General features: G+C 38.1%; 2 protein-coding genes across 2 annotated transcripts in view; one reads left to right on the top strand and one right to left on the bottom strand.

The window, feature by feature from the left end:
• Gtf2f2 (general transcription factor IIF subunit 2) overlaps nt 1-24037 on the top strand; it is a 248512-nt gene that overhangs the window by 139189 nt on the left and 85286 nt on the right. The window lies entirely within an intron of this gene.
• On the bottom strand, nt 6712-8351 carry Kctd4 (potassium channel tetramerization domain containing 4). The gene has a single exon (XM_004665863.2). It carries the CDS (start codon nt 8154-8156, stop codon nt 7377-7379), a length of 780 nt encoding a protein of 259 aa, XP_004665920.1. The 5' UTR covers nt 8157-8351; the 3' UTR covers nt 6712-7376.

The raw sequence follows: 24037 nt of genomic DNA on the forward strand, positions 1-24037 counted from the left end.
TAGTAGTGGAGGAGGACACATGCTGTTCACACAGGGCTTGTGAATCAGTACATGCATGCATCATACACATATACCAAAAACACATTTACATATGATTTTATGCAAACACAGCTTGTTTAGCTTTTCTCTCTATTTCTTAAAAAAATTCTTATTTGTTTTCAAATAAGAGCTTGGCACTGTAAAATAATAAAATAATGGTTTTTATTAGTGCATCTTAAAATACACACACTAATACTTTGTTCTGCAATGCTTTTCTGCAAGAGGTATAATTGAACCTCCCTTTCTTACCCCTCATTAGGTACATTCTGCCTGAGCCTGATGATATAAATTTCCATTGAGACACAAATGGGAAAGGAAATACAACTGGGAACCAAAATGACATTTTAATGTATCCTAATTTTTAAGGGATTTTAATTTTATATACTGAATCTCACTCTGTTATTTTTCTAGCTGTATTGGAATACAGACACACAGTAAAGGCATGTGGTTGTGTTTTTGGTTTTGTTTTGCAAATTGGTTTAATTAGCCATTCCACAATGTGCATGTATTTTAAAACATCATGGTTTTACTATGTATATTTCTATGAAATTAAAAGAAGAATTTTTTAAAAACAAGGAGAATATTCTCTTTAAATATTACCTATGGCTTGTAGAAATTAACCTCTATTAATAGCACAACCATATACAGTTGTTTCTTTTTCTTTATATAGCAATTTGTTTCAAATGCCCATAATACACATATACATATGAAAATCAAAAAAGCTTCATTAGAATATAAGATTATAATAGCTTCATTCTTTCCCTCTTTTCTCCTCCTCCCCCTCCTCCCTTTCTTTTCCCTAGGTAAGGTTTTACTCTAGCCCTGGCTGATCTGGAACTCGCCTGGCCATACTTAAAAAAAAAATTTATGTATCTATGAGAGAGAGAGAGAATATGAATATGGGTGCACCAGAGCCTCTAGCCACTGCAAATGAACTATAGACACATGTGCCACCATGTGCATCTGGCTTACATGAGTTCTAGGGAGTTGAATCTAGATCCTTAGGCTTCTCAGGGAAGTGCCTTAACCACTAAGCCATCTTTCCAGCCCTACTCATACTTTTTTTTAATTAAATAAAATAAAAGTTCATCAGATGATATGGCTAGGCATGGTCAGTTCTGGGCCACCTGAGACTACATAGTAAATTCCAGGTCAGCCTGGGCTAGAGCAAGACCCTACTTTGAAAAAACAAAATAAAATAAAATAAAAATGGTAAATACTAAATGCAAATTGGTTGTAAAATCATGGTAAGTGATGACAGGTTATAGCATTCAAGTTACTCTTGAGATTAAAATTAGTGTTATTCAACATTTCTTAAGAGTTAGTATCATTCAACATTTCTGAAGAATCCTAAAAAAGGAGTTAATGAACATCTGTTATAAGGAAGGAAAATCAGTGGGGTACAATTAAGACTAAATTAATAGACTGGCTGGATTTTACAAAGTAGGTGCTACCACACCTGATTAAAATTACTTTTGTAAAGTTGAGACTGTCTTCAAAAAGGAATTTCTAAAAATTAACTGGCTTTTCCTGGATCGTTATATTAAAATTTGCTTTGAAATATAATTTGATGTTCTGGAATCCTGAATTTGGAAAAGCCTTTATGCTATTAATTTAACTGCTCTTTGCTTTATGAAAGAGAACTGATTTTTAAAAGATCTTCTACATCTGGCTTTATGTGGGTACTAAGGAATCGAACCTGGGTTGTTTGGCTTTGCAGGCAAGTGCCTTAAGTGCTGAACCATCTCTACAGCCCAAGTTTCACACCACAACCCCCACCATGGTACCAGAGATAAAATCTAGAGCCTTGCTATTTTGACAGGCACCCACTTACTATTGAGTCATTTTTTTCATTCATAGAAAAATTTTAGTTAAGTAAATGCAGTTATAACAGCGTGTGAGATACCATACCTGCCAGTGACTTTTGTTTGATAGAAACTTTTGAACCACTATGCCTGTTTGTCTAGAGTAGTATCACCTTTTTATAACTTATTTTAGGGTAATTTTAGATTTCATCTTAGTATTTTTCTTTGCCCATTAAGTGTTTAACAGTGTTTCCTTGGTGTTTGTTGACAGAAACAAATAAATTTCAATACTAGCTTAAGCAAAATGTGATTAGGGAGATAAGTTTGCTGTAGAAACTCCTGTTTCAGAGCTACATGTGTAAAATATAGCAAGTGAAGGGCTAGAGAAATTGCTCAGTGGTTTAGGCTTTTGCCTGCAAAGCCTGACGACTTGGGTTTGATTCTGTAGTACCCATGTAAAGCCAGATACACAGAGTGTCTCGTGCATCTGGAAGTTGTATGCAGCGGCTGAAGCCCTGGTGTGCCCATTTTCTCTGTCTTTCTTCTCTCTAGCTCTGCTTGAAAATAAATAAGTAAATATACTAAAGTTTACAAAAACCCTATCATAATAATTGTATTTTTACTATGAAATGTTCAAAGTTTTAAAAGTTAAAGATGTTGTGACTTATGGTTCAAGTTAGCGGAAGCTAATAGAATTTGATTCCAGAACTCTTGAGTTCATTAACCTAGGCCATCAGGCTTTGTAAGCAAGCACTTTTAACCATTGAGCCATCTCTCTAGCCCTTCACTTGCCATATGAGAAATATATTTTCCCATAATATGATTGTGCAAGCTAACATAATAAAAAGTTAACATTTTCAGCATATTGGATATGTAAAAATCTAGATTCACAAATAGGGAAATTCAGGATAGTCTTGTGAGGTGGATGATTCACTTCATGTTCTTTTTTTCCACTTCGTGTTCTTTAAATGACATGATATGACTTTAAAAATGTTATTTGCTATTCCACAATTCAGTTTTCACTAACACTTCAAGAAGTGTTATCAGTGAGACAGACCTATATTTGGTATTCTGTATCTACATCTAGTTTGTAAGTGCTTATTTTGTGCCAGGTTGTAGGTGTGAGGGTTATGAGTGGCCTTTGACACCAGTCCTGTGTCCTACTGGTTCTGGAAATGCTACTATTCTTGAGGTGCAAGTGTGGGGTCTGACTCTCAGATACTATGACCTTACGCAGAATACTTAACCCTCCTTCTCTGTCTTCAGTGAGAAGAAAAGAGTAACTGGGGCTGGAGAGATGGCTTAGTGGTTAAGCGCTTGCCTGTGAAGCCTAAGGACCCCGGTTCGAGACTCAATTCCCCAGGAACCATGTTAGCCAGATGCACAAGGGGGCGCATGCGTCTGGAGTTTGTTTTCAGTAGCTGGAAGCCATGGCGCACCCATTCTCTCTCTCTTCCTCCTCCTCCTCTCTGTCTGTCACTCTCAAATAAATAAAAATAAACAAAAAAATTAAATTAAAAAAAAAAGAAAAGAGTAACTGCCTTTGTTACAGCTGTTTCAGGGTTAATTCAGATGATGTGTGTTTGTAGTATGGAATCTGGCATGGCGGCTCACCCTTGTAGACCCAGCACTGGGAAGACAGAGGCAAGAGGATCACCACAAGTTCCAGGCCAGCTTGGGCATTGAAAACAACCAAAAATCAAATAACATCAGTAACAAAACACTTAACAAACGTTACCTTTTATTAATACATTAAAAGTAACCTTCATGCCTAGGTGTGCTTCTTTAGAACAACAGCACCCAAACACATTCTGTGTCCTGTTATCCAAGGAAGAGTAGTATGCCATCTACCTCAGGTTATTTGAAAAGTTTTATCAGTGCCTCCTTTATTCTTTTTTTTTTAAAAAAAAACATTTAAATCCTTTACTCTTTTATTTATTTATTTATTTATTTATTTATTTATTTAAGAGCGACAGACACAGAGAAAGACAAATAGAGGGAGAGAGAGAGAATGGGCACACCAGGGCTTCCAGCCTCTGCAAACGAACTCCAGACGCATGCGCCCCCTTGTGCATCTGGCTAATGTGGGACCTGGGGAACCGAGCCTCGAACCAGGGTCCTTAGGCTTCACAGGCAAGCGCTTAACCGCTAAGCCATCTCTCCAGCCCAGCCTCCTTTATTCTTCATGCTGCCCATTTACATTTAAAAAGATAGTGAGAAGCCATAACTACATTTTAGTTTTCATATTTTAAAATTGGTGTTATTAGAATCACTAACTTCACGTGCAGGAGAATGTGTGTTTAGCCCCTGATAACTGTAGTAATCTTCTCTTACTAACTTTCATTAGGAAAGAAAGACCCAGATTTGTTTTTGAGAAAGAATTATGCATTAATTATAAGCAAGAATGAAAACTTCACTTTGACTTATAATGACATTTTAGATTTCTTGAAGATATTTCTAAATGTTTTTAGGAAATATTGAAATTAAAAACTAGGTATTTTCAGGCTGGAGTGATGGCTTAGTGGTTAATGTTTTTGCCTACAAAGCCTAAGGACCCAGGTTCGATTCCCCAGGACCCACATAAACCAGATGCACAAGGTGCACATGCACTTAATTCGTTTGCAGTGGCTAGAGGCTCTGGCATGCCCATTCTCTCTCTCTCTCTCTCTCTCTCTCTCTCTCTCTCTCTCTCTCTCTCTCTTTCTCCCCATCTTTCTCTAATAAATAAATAAAATTTTAAAAACTAGGTATTTTCTATATAGAGCACAGTATTTCAGCACATTGTACATTGATTTTTGATTTTTGTTTTGTATTGTTTTGTGGCAGGTTCTCACTCTAGCCCAGGCTGGCCTTGAGTTTACAGCAAACCTCTTACCTTGGTCTTCCCAGTGCTTGAATTCTAAGCTTGAGCCATGCTACCTGGCTTTTAAAAAGGCACATTATTAAAAGTTACAAGGGAGCCAGTATAGTGAACTTTCCATCTACATCATTATACTTTTTGTAAAGTACTATGATTTCTCAAAAGTTTGAGAAATTAAATGCATCCAGGTTATGGTGTATTTAAAGATAATACCTGAAAATGAACCTGATTCCCTTGGTAGATTCTAACAGTAATAGTTTTGTTATCAAAGTTAATTTTGCTTTTGTGAATTGATGGGAAAACCTTACTTGAAATTTTCCTAGGGATAGTTGTTCAGCTATATCTCCTATAAAAAAAAAAGATGTATAAGGTTATTTTTATTATCTATAATGAAATCATGTTAGAAAAACTGGCTTTGACATTAAATCATTACCTTTTTTCCTTTTTTCATTACCAATGTCCAAATGCCAAGGAAAAGTCAACTCATAAGTTGGAGAGTTATATAAACACTTCAGTTACAGCAGCTGGTAAATTTTACTATTTTTTCCATCTTAGTAGTCCCTTTTAAGTCCTGACTAAGCCTATTTAAAGTATGTTAAGAGAATTTGGTATTTTAGTAAAAATATTTTTTTTCTTAGTATAACATAGAGAAAATTGTGTAGTGAATGTTGTTCAAAGTATTTTATTTATTTGTTTATTTAAGAGAGGGGGAAGCAGATAGCATGGGCATGACAAGGTTCCTAGCCACTGCAAAGGAACTCCAGTTGTATGTGCCACCTTGTACCTTTGGCTTACATGGGTACTGGGGAATTGAATCTGCGTCCTTAGGCTTATCAGGAAAGTGCCTTAACTGCTGAGCCATCTCCCCAGACCCAAGTTTGTTATTTTTTAATGTGGATTTTTGAAGGACTTTAAAAAATTAATTTAAAAAAGTTCCTTCTAGCATGCGTAACCAACTTGAATATTACCTTAAGTCTTGTAGCTTAAAGTCAGTTACAGTTCTAGGAATGAAGGATGACCCTTACTCATTCTGAGTAATCCAAATTTTGGCTTATATGCTAACTTGACTATTTAACCTCAGCCAATTCTCAAAAGCTTTTGTTGGTGTACTAAAATTAAGTTCTAGTTGTCAGTTGTAATAGTTGGCTGTCCCTCTCCCCAGTTTTTTGTTTGTTTGCTTGTTTTGATTGCTTTGATTGTTGAGACAGGACTTCACTTTGAAGTCTAGGCTGGCCTTGAACTCCTGGTAATTCTCCTACCTTGGTCTCCCAATGGCTGGATTTACAAGCATGAGTTAACCTCACCCAGTTTAATAGTTACTTTTAAAGAAGCAAATTTAGATAGAATTTGTATTTAGAAATCAAAGACTAGAAATCACAAAAGTAATTTAGCTATTCTTTATAGAGTGGAAACAGGGTAAAGATGTATACTCTTTGAAAGTTCAGTTAGTAGATTAATTCACTGAAATAACCATATGCAAAACAATATTTTAATTTCTTTAAAAATTATTATAAAGTTAAAAAATTGTGAATTAGGGAAATTTAATAGAAAGAATAGTGTTCTTCGTGGAGCACCAAGCCAGTTTCAGCTGTGTGGACAGGATGTTGAGTCTGTTCTTTAGTGTGAAGTTTGAAGGACTTTTTGAATAACAGACCTTAAAAGAATCACTATAGTTCTTTCATAAGAATATTATTTAGTGGTGTCTAATACTTTGAACTTGAAAAATGAGCAGATAATTAGAGTAACTGTGAAATGGACTCCTTTACCATTTTAATGTCATGTTCTCAACTATGACTTAGTTAACCCATGCTGTGATAGAGCTCAATGTGCAGAGAAATGAATTTGCAATTTTTTGTCACTTGCAAGACCAGCGAAGGTTACTGTGGCTGCCAGTAGATTATATCAATGCATGATAGTGTGCAGTGTCACCAAGTGGAGCTGTTGGTTTTTATAGTGACATATAAAACAACTTTTATATATTATTAACACAAGCAAGGAAGCTAGCAGTAATTTTATTAAGTTTTTAATTACCACCAAACAGTTTTCTGGGAATCTTCAGCAAAATATCAATTCAGTTATAACTCCAATATGAAATACAGTAATGATAGTAAAGCTTCTGGTGCCTGCTATTAAAACTCAAATCACTAGCTTTCATACCTTTTTACATTCTCATTTAGCTTCACCACAGCCCTGGTTTAGGTAGACCTGCATATGTATTTTGCTCTCAGTGCTTAATTATGCCAGTTCAGTTTCTGTAGGTTGTTGCCATAGTAGAAAAGATTTAAAACCTTAATATATTTTGTTGTCATTTACTTTAATGAGCAATAGATAGTATACATGCTTTTTATTTGTGTGGGGGAGAGCAAGTACCCAAGACATTCTGATGAAAAGACAGCTTAAGAAAAACTAAACAAATAGCAAAAGCATTGTCTTTTATTTACAGTGAATAGGAGACTACTGTTTTCACTTTTAGTGGACAAGCCTGATGGGCAGGGACACCCCAGGGAGGACATCATTAGAATTTACATACCATTGGCTCACAGTACTTGATTAGCAGCAGGGCTCTGGAGTACCGAGCTGGCTGGTCATGTTGTTTTGGGATGTCTTTAATGCTGTGGTTTCCCGAAGCTTGCTGGCTGCATGCTTGTTGTCTTTGTTCCTGAGACAGGTAATTACTTGATAAAATGAAGTGCATCGCTGTGAACAATTGACCCTTTGGAGCAATCCAGGCTGGTCAGCAGTCTAAAACCACACTTTAATGCCATCATTATAGCTTCAAACTTAAGAGTTTCCAAGGTGCAGACAAAGGTGTTATCTTCCTTCAATACAAGTCGAGTGCCATTTTCAGACTTTATGAAGTATTTGAATTGAATGATGTTTGATGATACTGAAAATTCCTCCGGAAATCCATCCAGCCTGCTTTTGGACACCAGAACAATGCGAGATTTTATTTTTGATATGAAATCTGGAGCATTACAGAAGATCCTCAGTCCCTGCGAACGATCGTGGTTGTCTGTTATTTCCAAGAAAGTAGTCTCCCGGGGTGTGAGCTGCTCTTTTTCCCACCTGGATTTTACTTCCTCGGCCAGTCCCTTGAGCTGGAAGAATTCTGCTTCTTGGGCAAGAAGTTGATTTTCTCGAAAGCCTTCGGGCAATAGAAGTTCTCCGTTTCGTAGGAAGTTTAGAACGTGCCTGAAGAGGAGCCCGTCCCTGTCTATAAAGTAATGGCCATCAGCATCGAATGGGCAGAGAATTTTCCCAGTCACTATTCCTTCAAGGAAAGTGTCCGGGTACTTGGTCAGTGTTTGCTTTTGAGTAATATATAAATAGCCACCAACGTTGAGGGTCATCAATGTTGATTTGCAGTTCTTGCCTTGGTCAGTCTCTTCCAGGCTGTTGTGTTTCCCTTCATACTCCCTTTCTTTTTCTCTTCTGATTATTTTGCGCTCCATTTTCAAGATGCTCTTTCAGCTTGTTCTTCTTGGCTGCTTCAAGATTTTGCTTTTAGAAAAGCAACACCAGCACACAAACACGCCTTTATTCCAGCCCAGCCTGCTGGAGAAGTGGAAATGCCGGTGGCAGCATCGCCTGCGCTGTCAGCTGGGCTTTGCAGTAGGTGGCGTATGAGCTATGCATGCAGGAGCTTTCTGGAGTAAGACGGAGAGGGAGAGAGAATTTGCATTTAACTGTATCAGGGAAAGAATTTGTTGTGGAAGGATTTTAATGTCTATTCGTGGAAGTAATTGTCACTCAGAATAAATTGAAATTCCTCTTATCAGCTAAGCATGCATGCTTAATTTTCCAGTTAAATATGATTTTCTATACATTTCTAAATGTTATTTCTTAATAAGCTTAATGTTGACTAGTACTGTCATCGTTTGGAAAATAATACATATTGCCTTGATGTAATTTTTAAGAGTAAGTAAGAAATTAGAAACCTAAGGTGAAAGGAACCAGGCATATAGAATTTTCTCACCTATAAAAATCCTATTTCCTACGGTAACTTAGTTTTTGTTGATTTGTTTCACAGAGGTTGAGAGAACAGTGTGTGTATGATAGCCTCCCTCCTCTCCTTCTTCCACTAAAATTTCCTTGCCAAGCAGTTTATGGTTCTGAGTTTTTACTTATAGAATGTAAAGGTTCAGTGGTAAGAAATCTATTTGTTGCCAGTAAGTACACTATTATTTGACCTACCTATTTGCTAAATTGCTCTGAGGAACTTACATTACTCTCAGAGATAGACTTTACATTTTATATTAAATTATATTTCTATTGCATTAAAGTTATTTTTAAGTTATTCAACAACATTTTGGTAGAAGTATCAGAACAAATTCTCCTTTAAAAGGCTCCACTTTATTTCTACAAATAGAATAAGATTTTCATTAGATTAAAAAATTATAGGGTTTAGAGGATAAGGCATTTGCCTGCAAAGCCAAAGGATCCAGGTTTAATTCCCCAGTACTCACATGAAGCCAGATGCACAAGGTGGTGCGTACTTCTGGAGTTTCTTTTTTAGTGGCTAGAGGCCTTGGCATATGCATATATTCTCTGTCTCTCTCTTTCTAGTAAATCAATAAAATATTTTTTAAATTATGTATCCTTATAGCAGATAATTAATTTAACATTTATATACTGCTATGATAAAAAACTAGACCAGGATACTAATTGGGCCACTAGAGCTGAATTTTTGTTTAGAAATGATGAAATTCTATTTCCTTGTTTTACCAAAGATAATTGTACTCCAGAGAATTTTTAGTATTTTACACAGGATTCTACAGCTTGCTGTTGGCAAGGTCCACACAGATTCTTCCCTTCAGTCTTGTACCATTAAAGAAGAGTTTATTTTATATCCTGACTGTCTTTTATGTATGTTGATTTTATTATTTATTAATCAAGTATTATCTGGATATGGCTTTAAGAAGAACAGAATAAGTTAGGGTGTACAAGTTAGGAAATGTATTCATGGAATTTTTATGTAATAATTGCAAATGGATACCACATGTGAGTAGTGTTTTATAATAGCAGAATTGTTACAAGCATGATAGTTTAATGTGTAGACACAGTCTTCTTTCTACGAACTTCATGGGACACCAGGATCAGTGCATCATTACTGTAGTGCCATGATGTAGATAGACTAAGTTGGAATTGTCCAGTATGCTCAGATGGTGTAGCTGGATACTGTGCGATTCTAGGCCTTGTGTAACCTGTCTGTAGATGCCTTTGTGGCAGCCTTGATGCTGTGGCTGCTGAAGGCCATGCTAACTTGGGAGTGGTGAGTAGGTCAGAGATGAGGCACGTCTGCCCGTCATGGTGCTGCTAACCTCTTTAGTCATCGCTTCTTGCTCTTGCTAACCTACTTCTAGTTTCTGCTGGCAAAACTTCAGTACCACCAATGAGTACTCTTTGCTTCCATCAGCTTGCCTTCTTTGTTTTTGTTCTTTTGTTGTTGTTGTTGTTTGTGGTTTGGTTTGTGAGGTGGGATCTCACTATATAGCCCAGCCTGACCTTCAGCTCACAACTGTCTCTTGAGTGTTGGGATTACAAGCATGAGCCATTATGCTCTGCTCTTGCTTGACTTAACTAACCCATCATGTGCATCTGGTCCTGGCTTACTTTCCTCACTCTAGACTTCACTCTGGTGTGCTTGGCATCTACAAACTTACCATGCGTGACTTGTTGCACACCTGGGACATGGCAACAGTAGTGTATCAGAAGCCTTTTCTCAGCGCCTTGCTAGAAGCTGATATGAATCCATAAGGCTTTGGCTTTTCTTTTCTGTTTGCTTGTCCTAGATTATAGTCTTAGGAATTTTTTTGTTTTGTTTTATTTTTTCAAGGTAGGGTCTTAATGTAGCCCAGGCTGACCTAGAATTTATTATGTATCAGAGTGGCCTCGAACTCACGACATTCTTCCTACCTCTGCAGTTCAGTACCACACCCAGTGCTTACAGTCTTAAAAAGAGGAAAATTAATTTTGCGGAAGAGTGGGTGGAAAGAATGTCAGAGCCACATGTTGGGTCATGATATGCAGAGACATGTAGCATACCCATAACTGTGGGCTAACTCCACAATACATGGCCCATATACCTCAATGAGGGGCCAAGGCAAGGGGTTAGGTCACAGATGAGCCTAATAATGTTACCAAACTGACTGTATTTACTGAATACAAAACTATTTAATAAAAAAAAATAAGATACTAAAAAAAAAAGAAGAAGAAAATGACATCTAGTAGGCCCACATTAGTTTAGCAAGATGATTGTATGTCCTGGAGTTACAGGGGTTTTTTGAGCATTGCTGCTACTTTTTTGTGGCACACTTGTCCCTCAAGAGAAAACCATGCTAATTTTTTTTTAGGTATTTATTTACTTGAGGTTGGAGGACCTTATCCTAGGTGTTGTCAGTCAGCCCAACAGGACTGACCTCGTGCTTGCTCCTGTGCCTGTCCTCTGGCAGGCATTCCCAGCTTATGTGGCTGTGGCCATTTCCCTGCTTCCCTGAAGATCCAGAGTGCAGCAAGTTCCATGATTCTGTCTCAAGGGTTTAAGCAACATTTCGAAGATTAGACTACCTAGGCATACTTTACTGCTAGATTTGAGGGTTTCATCTGCTTTTATAGACAGAAAGATACATTTAGAAAAAACAGAGGCTCTGTTTTCTTTTGAGAACTTTGATTTTTTTGGCAAGAGTTAGATCACAGCTGAGCCCATGCCTGCACTTGGGAGGCTAAGACAGGAAGATCATGGGTTTGGGTTTCATAGTGATACCCTGTCTCAACACACCAAAACAAAGTGAGAATAGTTACATCACATACATCTGTAAGTGTGTACATACAAAAAGAGCCCTTTAGCCAAACTGGAACATTTAAATAGGTCCTTGGTATGAGCCTTTTCTATACTTAATTAGGCCCAGTGCCTATCTATGTTCTAGCCAAACCTCTCATTGTGAGGTAGTGCTGGTCTCCTACTGTCTGAATTAGGCAGAATTTAGTCCAGGCTAATATGGAAGAGATTCGTACCTTTTCTACTAGCTTTTAATGAGAAATGATTGACCCAGGATATGATGATGCTTGCTTGCTTGCTTGCTTGCTTGCGCCCCTCTCTCTCTCGCCCCCTCCCCCCCCCCCTCTCTCTTTGAGGTAGGGTCTCACTCTAGTTCAGGCTGACCTGGAATTCACTAGGTAGTCTCAGGGTGGCCTTGAACTCACGGTGATCCTCTAAACCTCTGTCTCCCTAGTGCTGGGATTAAAGGTGTGTGCCAACCTGCCCTGCTGATACTTGCTTTCTTATTCTCATGCTGTGGGAGGAAGGGGGGACCTTTAAAAATGCAAGATTTGATAGTTGCCCCAGAGTCCTCTCCAGACCATTACTCTGTGAAACTCAGACATTATTTGTCAGTGAAAGGGAGGCTTTAGAAGCTGCCTGCAGTAAGACCAAGGTGCTCTGTCTCCACATCTTATTTCTGCCAGATCTTTGCTGTTATTGTCGCTTGTATGCCTTGAAAGGGTTTGTTCCAATTACCTAGGGGGAAAAAAAGCAAAACTATAGCTAAACAAACAGCTGTTGGTTTCTACTTAAGCTGGGCACATGTCCCTGCCTGGGACTTTCTAGTGATTGTTCTGGTTTATTGATCTGTGCTTCCACCTCACTGTGCCTTTCACAAGCAGTTTCTCTTTTTTTGACATGTGACATGCTTCTTTATAGCCTCCTGTTAATAGCATTGGATGTGAGAGACATTCATGTTGATGTTCCCTCACAGGGGATATATAGTCTTTTTGTGTGTTAAAAAGTAACAAACTGTGTGATTTATTGACTTTTCTGTTTGGTGGGTTGGTTGGTTTTTCCAGACAGAGTCTTGCTGTAGCCTAGGCTGACCTGGAATTTACTATGTAGTCTCAGGGTGGCCTTGAACTAACTCATGGCAATCCTCCTACCTCTGCCTCCAGAGTGCTGGGATTAAAGGCATGCACCTTATTGACATTTTAAAGAATCAGTTTTTTCATGTCAGTGTACTTCTATTTGAATGTCAAAGTTTAGATTCATTTTGAAATACAAAATTATCTGCATTATATGTTTTCTGAGGCTGGAATTATATTAATACAAGTACAGTGACAGCTAACTAGCCACAGCATCTCACAGGCTATTAGAGTGTTAGAATCTTCCTAAAACTCAGTGAACTTAATCTCTGGCCATAAGATCATGTGAATGTGTCATCCAGATCCCATGAATACTTGCAAATGATTTTACAGTGCTCAACTGAATCTTCAAAGCAGCTCAGGAAATTTGCCTACATTGACAAAATTTATAGCCTCATTTAAGACTGTAGAAAATAGTAAGCACATTGTGTCAAAAGAGCAAATAAAATAACAGACTAGCTGAAGAGTTCAGGTAAAATTCCATTCTACATTCTTTCTTTTCAGTACCCAGGCAACCTCGACAATTTATAAATTTCATTAATTCATATTTTCAGCATATTTTGAAAAATGAATCTTTCAGGGAAATTATTACTTTATAAGTCTAGCTTTAATGTTTTTAAAATAAAAGGTTTTTCCCTTCTAAAGTGTTGCCTGTGAATTATAATCTACCAGATGGCAATCTATAAGCTATCAAATAAACACTGAAGTTATATTTTATTATGTGAAACTCATTAGTGCTATTTCACAAAGTAGAATTTTACTTTCTCTTTGGGATGTAGATATTGTAGGTTAATACGTATTACCTACAATCTCAATGATTGACATAGTTTTTAAAACTCTTTAAAAGCTAATTTCACTATGAAATCAGTGATCACAGAGAGTCTGTCTCCCAAATGCTGTCATCTACCACTGTTTCTTCTGTCTCCTCCTTATGGCCTTTTTGTGCTCAGTGAGGAGGTAGTGTGTGTAGTGAGGGTGAGGGGAGCCTCAGAGAAATACATGTGGCTTCTTAGGAAGTAGAGCGTTTGCAGATTAGGAACCAAGAAGTTCATTAACATCTTTTCACACTTAACATTTCTGAAATTGAAGCATGTCTTAAACTTGTCAAAGGTTAATGCCAGCATTTTGTCTTCCTTAGTGGGACATTAAATAATGATGACTATTAAAATTGGTGTCTTTAAACACCTCTTGTGAACTATTCCTTTCAATCTTAGGAAAATTAACAGAGAAGGGAAAGTGACGTACCAAGAAGGAAACACAATAGCTAAATAGTAAACTTGTTCTAGGGAGGAGATTAAAAATAAAATGCCACTACCTCTCCCCAAATAATCTGAAGAAGTATCATATTAAGAAAATTCATGAGATCAGGCAAAGATTTCCAGCAAAGGAGATGATGATTTTGGTTGGCTTGGTTAGGTGTTTGTTTGCTTTTTGTTGTTTGTTTTTGTTTTTTTGTTTGTTTGTTTTTCAAGATAGGGTCTCCCTGTAGTTCAGGCTGACCTCTGTCAATTCACTATGTCCTTTCACGGTGGCCTTGAACTTATGGCAATCCTCTCATCCTGAGTGCTGGGATTAAAGGCATGCTCCACCATACCCAGCTGTATGTTTGTTAAAGAGAAAAGATTTTTTTTTTTTTTTTTTTTTTTTTTTTTGGTTTTCAAGGTAGACTGTTGCTGTAGTCCAGGCTGGCCTTGAATTTACAGTGATCTTACCTCTGGCTCCTGAGTGCTCAGCTTAAAGGCGTGCACCACCAAGCACAGTTCAAAAAATTTTTTCTGCCGGATGTGATGGTGTATGCCTTTAATACCAGCACTCAGGAGGCGGAGGTAGAAGGATCACCGTGAGTTTGAGGCCACCCTGAGTATACAGAGTGAATTCCTGGTCAGCCTGGGCTAGAGTGAGACCCTACCTCAAAAAACCAAAACAAATAAATAAATATATATATATATATTTTCTTTTAGCTTACAGTTCTGGAAGTGTCATTAAGCGGTTGACTAGTTCCCTTGCTTTGGGGCCCAAGGTAAATGAGGTGAGAGTTGATGTTGGAGTAAGGACATTCACCTCATGGCAGCCAAGATGCAGAGTGTTCAAAGGATGTCTAATGTATAACTGTAAGATCTCTTAATATCAAAGTGTCTTGAACATCAACAAACTAAACTAGTGTATGCTGTTACTGCTTTTACTAATTGAATGTGGTAGAGAGAACAAGAGTTAGTAAAGGTTAAATTAACTGAACTTTGATCATAGTCAACCGATTTTAAGTGGTAGCATTGGATTTCCTGAATTTTGCATTTCTCTCTTTCTCTATTTGGCGTGCAGGCATAAGGGATGCATGTGTATATTGATGTAGGCACAAGTGTATGTGCAGGTACGTGTGTGTGTGGAGACTAGAGGTTGATAATCACACTCCCTTATTTTTTCAGACAGGGTACCTTACTAACCTTACCAAACCAGCTGGCCTAACTACTCTGCTAGCCCTAGGGAACCAAACTCACTCAGGTCCTCATACACTTTTCCCACTGAGCCATCTCCCCAGCATTGAATTTTCTGTAAGAACTTATTTACTATTGGAATTTCATCCCTCCACTCCCTTGTTACATTTACCATAGTATTTGGTACTGCTTTGATAAAAATGCAGCACTTCAGTAAAAGTCTGTGATCTAGCTGGGCGTGGTGGCGCACACCTTTAATCAGGAGGTAGAGGTGGGAGGATCACTGTAGCTTACTGTTAGCCTGGGCTTACTGAGACCATAACACCAAAATAGATAGTAAGTTAGTTAGTTAGTTAGTTAGTTAGTTAGTTAGTTAGATAGATAGATAGATAGATAGATAGATAGATAGATAGATAGATAGATAGATAATACAAATAAAATTTTTAAAAATCTGTGCTCTAGAAGATTTAATCTTTCTAAAAGGTCTTTCTTTCTGGCTACCTAATCACTTGTTATAATTTGCTTATTTTGTTTCAAGGTAGGGTTTTATTCTGACCATGGTAATTTTTTTGTTTGGTTGGTCGGTTTCAGGATTTTGAGTGTGTTGAGTGTGTGTATGGTTTTGTTTTTGTTTTGTTGTTGTTATTAGAGGTAGGATCTCATTCTAGCCCAGGTTCTAGCCCAGGCTGACCTGGAATTCACTATGTAGTCTCAGGCTGACCTTGAATTCATGGCAGTCCTCCTACCTCTGCCTCCCACAGTGCTGGGATTAAAGGTGTGTGCCACCATACCCAGCTTTTTTTTTTTTTTTTTTCCTTTTTCTTTTTTTTGAGGCAAGCTCTTACTGCAGACTGACATAGAATTCACTATGTAGTCCCTACCCTTGAACTCATGGCAGTCCTCTTCCCTCAGCCTCCCAACTGCTGGCATTAAAGTCATGTACCACCACATCAGATGTACTTTTATTGTTTTTAACTTTTCTCTAATTTCAAATATCACTGCTCCAGCTACTTAGCATCTTTTCTTTTTCATTTTTTAGTATGAGAGAGAGAGAATTGGTGCACCAGGGCCTCCAGCCACTGCAATTGAACTTCATATGTGTGGGCCATTTGGTGCGCATGCATCACGTATGCGCATGTGTCACCTTGTTCATCTGGTTTATGTAGTTTCTGGAGAGTCGAACCTGAGTCTTTAGGTTTCACAGGCAAGCACCTCAACCACTAAGCCAATCTCTCCAGCCTAGCATCTAGCATCTTTTTGTTTTGTTTTGTTTTTTTGAGGTAGGGTCTCACTCTAGCCCAAGCTGACCTGGAATTCACTATGGAGTCACAGGGTGGCCTTGAACTCAGGGCAATCCTCCTACCTCTGCCTCCCAAGTGCCTGGGTCTAACATCTTTTAAATATTTGTATATTTGAGAGAGAAAAAGAGAGAAAGAGGCAGATAGAAAGAATGGGCATGCCAGGGCCTCTAACCACTGCAGATAAACTCCAGACTCATGCACCACCTGTGCTTCTAGCTTATGTGGTTACTGGAGAATTGAACCTGGGTCTTTAGGCATAGCAGGCAGGTATGTACCTTATTCCCTAAGCCATCTCTCCAGCTCTAGGTAGCATCTTTTAATGAAGGCCTAATACAAATTTCAGTTAAGCATCCCTAATCTAAAAACCTGAAATTCAAAGTGGTTTTTGAAGATGTTTTGCCTTATGGATTTTTGGATTAGGGATGCTCAAGTGGTAAAGCTTTATATAAATATTTCAAAATCAAGAAAAGTTAAAAATTGGAAAACACTTCTACCCCAAACATTTTGGACCAGGGATACTCAACATGTATTACATTACAGTGGTTTCTTTTTTTAATGCCTCTTCTCTTATTATAATACAGCATATACATAAACATTTATTTTTATAAATTTATTTTGTTCTCGGTCTTACTCAGCTGCCTGTTCCTGAAGTCAGCTTTGGGAGTGGAAATTGTGTCTCTTTATGGCCTCATGTTCACATCTGCATAATGAGGTTTTTGAATTGATCTAATTGTACATGTTGTGTAACAAGGACAAATAAAACTGTTGTTTCAAGTATGAATGGGCTGACAACTTGTAGACGTTGCTTTGTAAATACTAAAATATTCAGATCTGAGGGTTTTTGTTGTTGCTGTTGTTTGGTTTTTTGTTTTATTTTTTCGAGGTAGGGTCTCACTCTAGCCCCAGGCTCACCTGGAATTCACTATGTAGTCTCAGGGTGGCCCAAATTCTCTGCAACCTCTGCCTCCCAGGTGCTGGGATTAAAGACATGTGCCACCATGCCCGGCAAATATAAGGTTTTTAAATGTTGATTCACTGGGTTAGTATTACCAAAACAATTCTATTTAGGGACTGGAGAGGTGGCTTAGCAGGCACTTGCCTGCAAAGCCAAAAGACTTAGGTTCGATTCCCCTGGGCCCACATAAGCCAAATGCACAAGGTAGCACATGCGTCTGGAGTTCATTTGCAGAGGCTGGAGACCCTAACACGCCCATTCTCTCTTTGCTTCTCTCAAATAAATAAATGGAAAAAATATTTAACTTCTGTAAATTGACAGGGCAATCCAAACTCCTTCCCACATTTAAAGCTTCCTTTGTATCCAAGCTAACCGCTTTCCTCTTTTCTCCAGGATTTCACCAAGTCTTGTCACTCACAGATACTCTTTAAGCAGCATTGTGACACCTGTTGTGCATGTTCACCTTCCAGTCCTTTTTCCTAGCCCATAAACAAAGTATTATGGGTGAGGAAGCTGAGTTCTTTTCTGGGTCCTAAGTCTAGTTTTCAAATTATGATTTCAGTTTTTACTTTAAAGAGGGATTTCCAACACATTCCATAGATTTGTAATTTGAGTATTAGTCCAAGAAAACATGTTTAAACATACAACTTTGTGAATATTAATGTGGCTTACATTTTTAGGTAAATAATCAAATGCTAACCTTGTAGATTAGTTTACCTAAATCTGAGCATAACTTTTTTAAAGAAAATATTTTATTTATGTATTTATTTATTTATTTGAGAGAGAGAAAGAAAGAGGCAGAGATGGGGGAGAGTGCACCAGGGCCTCCAGCCACTGCAAACGGAACTCCAGACGCATGTGCCCCCGTGCATCTGGCTTATGTGGGTCCTGGAGAATCAAACCATGATCCTTTGGCTTTGCAGGCAAACACCTTAACCACTAAGCCATCTCTCCAGCCCCGAGCATAACTTTTTAATATCTAAAATTGTTGAAGGTCAAGAATACCAATTTACAAATTTGAATTAAGATTTCCTTTCACCTTTTTAATTAGAAGGATACTAAGTTTGTGAACTGGTTTGTTAAGATTCAGGTGGCCTAACCCTGATATCCCCAGGAGAAAAACTACTAGAAAGGTAAGCTAAATGAGAAGAAAGGAGACTACTAAAGATTTTTTAAATCTCTTACCTTTTAGATGTACTTGCTTGTTGAAAATATTTCTTCTGTTCTTTCCCCAAGATTGTAGACAAAGAAGTGATTTGTAAATAAGAGGATCACTTCAAAAATCTACAATATCAATCCAGTTTTAGTAGCTAGCCCACTGGATTTTTTAACTGGAGTTATAAGTACCCTTAAAGGTCTCCACATTCAAATGAATCCATCCATCCCTAATGGTCTTGTGGAAATGAATACCTATGACTTATGGATGCCTGAGGACTTCCTAACATGCCTTATCCCATTATTTACATGCCAGAGCAAATACCCACCCTTCCTGCTTGCTCATTACTCTAACCTGATTCGAAGCATAAGGGTGTCTTTATCCTGTCATTTCTCTTCACATGTTCCATCTATGGTATATCTCAAAATTCTGACATATAGTAGAAAGGTCCAGTTTAAAGTGGGAATTTAAATATTTCAAGTAGTAGATGCTTAAGTTTTTATTATTCTAAGAAGCCATTTCTCTCTAGCTTATACTTAAAGTTTAAATATATCGAGGTCTTTTAGAAAGTATTAGAATAAAATAATCACTAAAGAAATAAGACATTCCCAAATGGAGGTTGAATACCATTTTTTTTGAAGTGAAAAACATAACTACAAGGGATTGCAGTGATAAGAAATAACTTCTAACACTGCTATTTAGTGCCATAATCCTCACCAGAATTTTACAGATCTTTCTATGGGTGTTTTGTGTACTTACCCTTTCAGTTTTTCTCTGATGTATTTTTGTAACTAGGTAGCAATGTGCACATAAACAAAATGTACCCCGTTTATACTTATTAAGAGTCTTTAGGGGCTGGAGAGATGGCTTAGCGGTTAAGCGCTTGCCTGTGAAGCCTGAGGACCCCGGTTCGAGGCTCGGTTCCCCAGGACCCACGTTAGCCAGATGCACAAGGGGGCGCACGCGTCTGGAGTTCGATTGCAGTGGCTGGATGCCCTGGCACGCCCATTCTCAATCTCTCTCTATCTGTCTCTTTCTCTCTCTGTCACTCTCATATAAATAACTAAAAATGAACAAAAAATATTTTAAAAAAAAAGAGTCTTTTGGCTGGTGTGGTGGCATACACCTTTAAGTCCAGCACTCAGGAGGCAGAGGTAGGTAGAATGCTGTGAGTTCAAGGCCACCCTGAGACTACATCGTGAATTCCAGCTCAGCCTGGGCCAGAGTGAGATCCTACCTTGAAAAACCAAAAAACAAACAAGCAAACAAACAAAAAAACTAGTTAAAAGAGGGGGCTGGAGAGATGGCTTGGTGGTTAAGGCACTTGCCTGCAAAGCCCAAGGACTTGGATTCTGTTCCTCAGTACTCACATAAAGCTAGATGCACAAGGTGGCACCATACATCTGGAGTTTGTTCCTTGCTAGAGGCCCTGGCACACCTGTGTTTTCTCTCCCTCTCTCTCTCTCTCTCTCTCTCTCTCTCTCTCTCTCTCTCTCTCTCACACACACACACACACACACACACACACACACAAATAAATAAATATTTTAAGAATAACTTGTTAGAAGCCTTGAAAAATGGGTGGGATTTAGACAAGGTAGGGTTAAGTGCAGGATGAAAATAAAGGGAACTAAAAGGTGGTGGGAATGGCCTTCATAATGGCTTTAGTGGACCCCAGAAATACTCTTGTACTTAGAATTTAAAAAATATATTTATTTATTTATTTATTTGCAAGGAAAGACAGAAGTGAGATAAATAAAAAGAGAATGGGTATGCCACTGAAAACAAAGCCCAGATATATGTGCCACTTTAGGCATCTGGCTTTATGTGTGTACTGGAGAATCAAACCTGGGTTGTTAGGCTTTGCAAGCAAGAGCCGTAACTCCTGAGCTATCTCTTCTACTTGGAATTTTTTTTTTTTTAATTTTTATTTATTTATTTGAGAGTGACAGACACAGAGAGAAAGACAGATAGAGGGAGAGAGAGAGAATGGGCGCGCCAGGGCTTCCAGCCTCTGCAAACGAACTCCAGACGCGTGCGCCCCCTTGTGCATCTGGCTAACGTGGGTCCTGGGGAACCGAGCCTCGAACCGGGGTCCTTAGGCTTCACAGGCAAGCGCTTAACCGCTAAGCCATCTCCAGCCCCTACTTGGAATTTTTAACAAAGGGACTTATACCACAAATTACTGGTACTACATGATCATGTTAGCAATCTAAAAAGAGGCCACATAAGCTTATTCTACCAAAAGCCATTGTTTGGCTCATTTCTTGCTTTCTTTCTGTAGGCGTGGCCATTTTTTTCAACTCTTCTTTTAATGATGGGAAAAAAGAGATTTGGGTAGTTTAGATCCCCTCACCGTTTTACTTTTTGGTTTTTCAAGGTAGTGTCTTGCTGTAGCTCAGACTGACCTGGAATTCACTATGTAGTCTCAGAGTGCCCTCAAACTCCTATCTACCTCTGCCTCCCAGGTGCTGGGATTAAAAGAATGCTCCACCACATCCAGCTTCCTTTTACTTTTTTAAAAATATTTTTTATTTATTTAAGCCTGGTTCACAAAGCAGTGCATGAATTTAGAGTTCATTAGCCGTGACTAGAGGCCCTGTCTCACCCATTCTAACTCTTTCTTCTCCCTCCCTTCCTCTTTGCAAATAAATAAAATATTTTTTAAATGCTATCAATATACATTCCTACCTACCTTAAACATTGTAGTAGAAAACTTAAAAAGTAGATATTTAACAACTGGCATGCATGTAAAATAAAGCTTTTGTTTTGAGTATAGGAGGCTAATTGACCATCTGTTTTCTCTTTCTTGTGGAAACTAAACCCATAATTTGATTTATATTTTAAATTTTGTATTCTTCCAAAAAAAAAAGGACCAAGAATTTAGACACTGCAATAATAATGAATGCAGATCTTTCTAGGCTTATGCTTACCGTCCAATCTCCGGTTGTTTCACTTAAACCTAATTTGGTAATATTTCTTAAGCGACTTACTTTTATAAGTCTTAAACACATTCTTCCTGCTTCATAGAAGCAATTTCTCCTCCTGCTTCTCATAATCTAATGTATCTATATAATAATTGAATTGCATAATTAATTACTAAAATTAACATCAACTAGTTCTAGCACTGTTTGAGCAGAAGTATGTGGGAGTGCTAGAGACTAACCTACTACCCACTGGTGTATAGCAAGCTATTTAGTAGTGGGAAAATAAAAAGCTCTGTTAATCTGTGACTTAGATATATCAGAAGTCCTTCTGTTGTATTGAGTTTATTTGTATACCTGTCTTATGACCTTCCTAGATGTATAGCTCTCCAATGTAGCCTGGGAACTGCTGGGTAGAAGGCTCCTTGAGATCTTTTCAAGAGGTCTATGAGATAAAAACTTTTCATAATACAACTAAAAGTTTTTGCTCTTTTCCCTCTCATTCTCAGAAAATTTATTTGTGATGCATACATAGCCATAGTTTAAAAAAATACATAAAAAGAAAGTTCTGCCTGGCGTGGTAGCACATGCCTTTAATCCCAGCACTTGGGAGGCAGAGGTAGGAGGATCGAGGATCGCTGTGGGTTCAAGGCCACCCTGAGACTACATAGTGCATCAGCCTAGATTAGCACAAAACCCCACCTTGAAGAAAAAAGAAAGAAAAATGTTTTGAGTGGATTTTTGTATGTGTTCATGAAATGGCTACATGAAGCTACATCTGTAATCTGTACCTTTTAAAAATTTATTTATTTGAGACAAAGAGATAGATACAGAAATAGGCAGAGAGAGAGACAGAAAAAGAATGGACGTGCCAGGGTCTCAAGCTCTGTAAAAGAACTCCAGAAGCATGTGCCCCCTTGTGCATCTGGCTTACATGGGTTCTGGGGAATTGACCCAAGGTCCTTTGGCTTTGCAGGCAAGCACCTTAACTGCTAAGCCATCTCTCCAGCCCCTGTAATCTGTGCCTTTTAAAAATATTTGCCTCATGGGTTTAGGAGATAACTTGGCTAATAAAGTACTTGCCTCATATGCATGAAGACCCAGGTTCAACCCTCAGACCTCACCTAAAAAAAAAAGCTGGTCATGGTAGTACATGCTTATAATCCATCCCAGCACTAGGGAGGTAGAGACAGGTAGATCCCTAGGGCTTACTGGCCAGACAGTCTAGCCCACTTGGTGAGCCCCAAGCTAAGGAGTGTTTTAAAAAGAAAAAAAAAAAGATGAACAGTGCCCACGAGGAAAGACCTTAAGTTGCTGTCTGATCTTCACACACATGTGCACAAACATGTACAAACACGCAAAAGAATCTTTATATACCACAGAGCAAGCATGCAAAAATGACTGCTCATGCCGGGCGTGGTGGCACACGCTTTTAATCCCAGCATTCGGGAGGCAGAGGTGGTAGGAGGATTGCCTTGAGTTCAAGGCCACCCTGAGACTCCATAGTGAATTCCAGGTCAGCCTGGGCTACAGTGAGACCCTACCTTGAAAAACCAAAAAAAAAACACTGCTCAAATCTACTTGCCTGAAAGCAAGAGCCCTGCTCCTTTGTGTTTGTTATTCTCAGTGCACTTTGCTTGATCTTTTACACAATAGGCTCTCAGTAAATACTTAAAATATATGAGTATAATTTTTTTCAATATTTATAATCTTTCAAATTGAACCAATACATTGTTATTTATAGCAACTTATGCCTAATTCTGTAGGATTGCAAGTAACTTTTTAATGCATTATGATTACTTACTGGTAATAATAGGGCTGGTGCCAGGTGACTAGATCACTGATTATAATTTTGGAAAAAATTATTACATTGACTTTCATCTCACCCAGGGTGCTCCAGACTGGTTTGATCACTGGATTTGGAATTACAGTTGTCTCCATGGTGAATTCCTGCCCATTACCTCCCTTGGTGAATGTGGAAATGGCCACCTGGGTTTTCCCATTTCAGGGTAGGCTTTGGGATGCATCTGTATTGGCTGAAAATGAGGATGTGAACATTCCATTCATTAGTCTGATCAAGCTATTAAATAATGTTTAGATTATAGATCAAAATGTGAAACATTTTATGTTCAATCTATATTTTTCTTGCACATTATAAATAAATTTTTTATTTTTAGTAATGTAGGGGAAGGTGAAGAAGATAATAATGCCCTTGGCATGATTCATGAAAGCAGCTATGACAACCTCCAATCAGTTTACTTCATTTCAAAACTATTTTCAATCACAAGGAAAAATTTCTTTTAAATACACTTGTACATTTCACCTGTGGATATCTTCATCCTCAGTATGTCCCCAAATCTGTGATGGCATTGAAAGGACAAAACATACTGGTGGGTTTTTGTACTAATTATTTTTTGAAGTGTTATTTTCCCAACACAAAAGAGCTTTTTTTCTCAGTATAACAAAAATTGAAATCGATAGTAAATAGACAAATTTTTATTTCTTATTTCCACTTGAAGAGTTACATTTCATATAAAAGTTTACAAATAATGGCTTTTATTTTGATTTTTTTCAGTATAAAGAAAGCTGCCTTGAGCTGGGTGTGGTGGCGCATGCCTTTAATCCTAGCACACAGGAGGCAGAGGTAGGAGGAT

The sequence above is a fragment of the Jaculus jaculus genome, chromosome 3 (assembly GCF_020740685.1).
Source record: "Jaculus jaculus isolate mJacJac1 chromosome 3, mJacJac1.mat.Y.cur, whole genome shotgun sequence".
Classification (NCBI taxonomy): domain Eukaryota; kingdom Metazoa; phylum Chordata; class Mammalia; order Rodentia; family Dipodidae; genus Jaculus; species Jaculus jaculus.

What these genes read in the sequence shown, in the direction of transcription:
- Kctd4 (XM_004665863.2), bottom strand. Translation starts at nt 8,156, where the DNA reads ATGGAGCGCAAAATAATCAGAAGAGAAAAAGAAAGGGAGTATGAAGGG.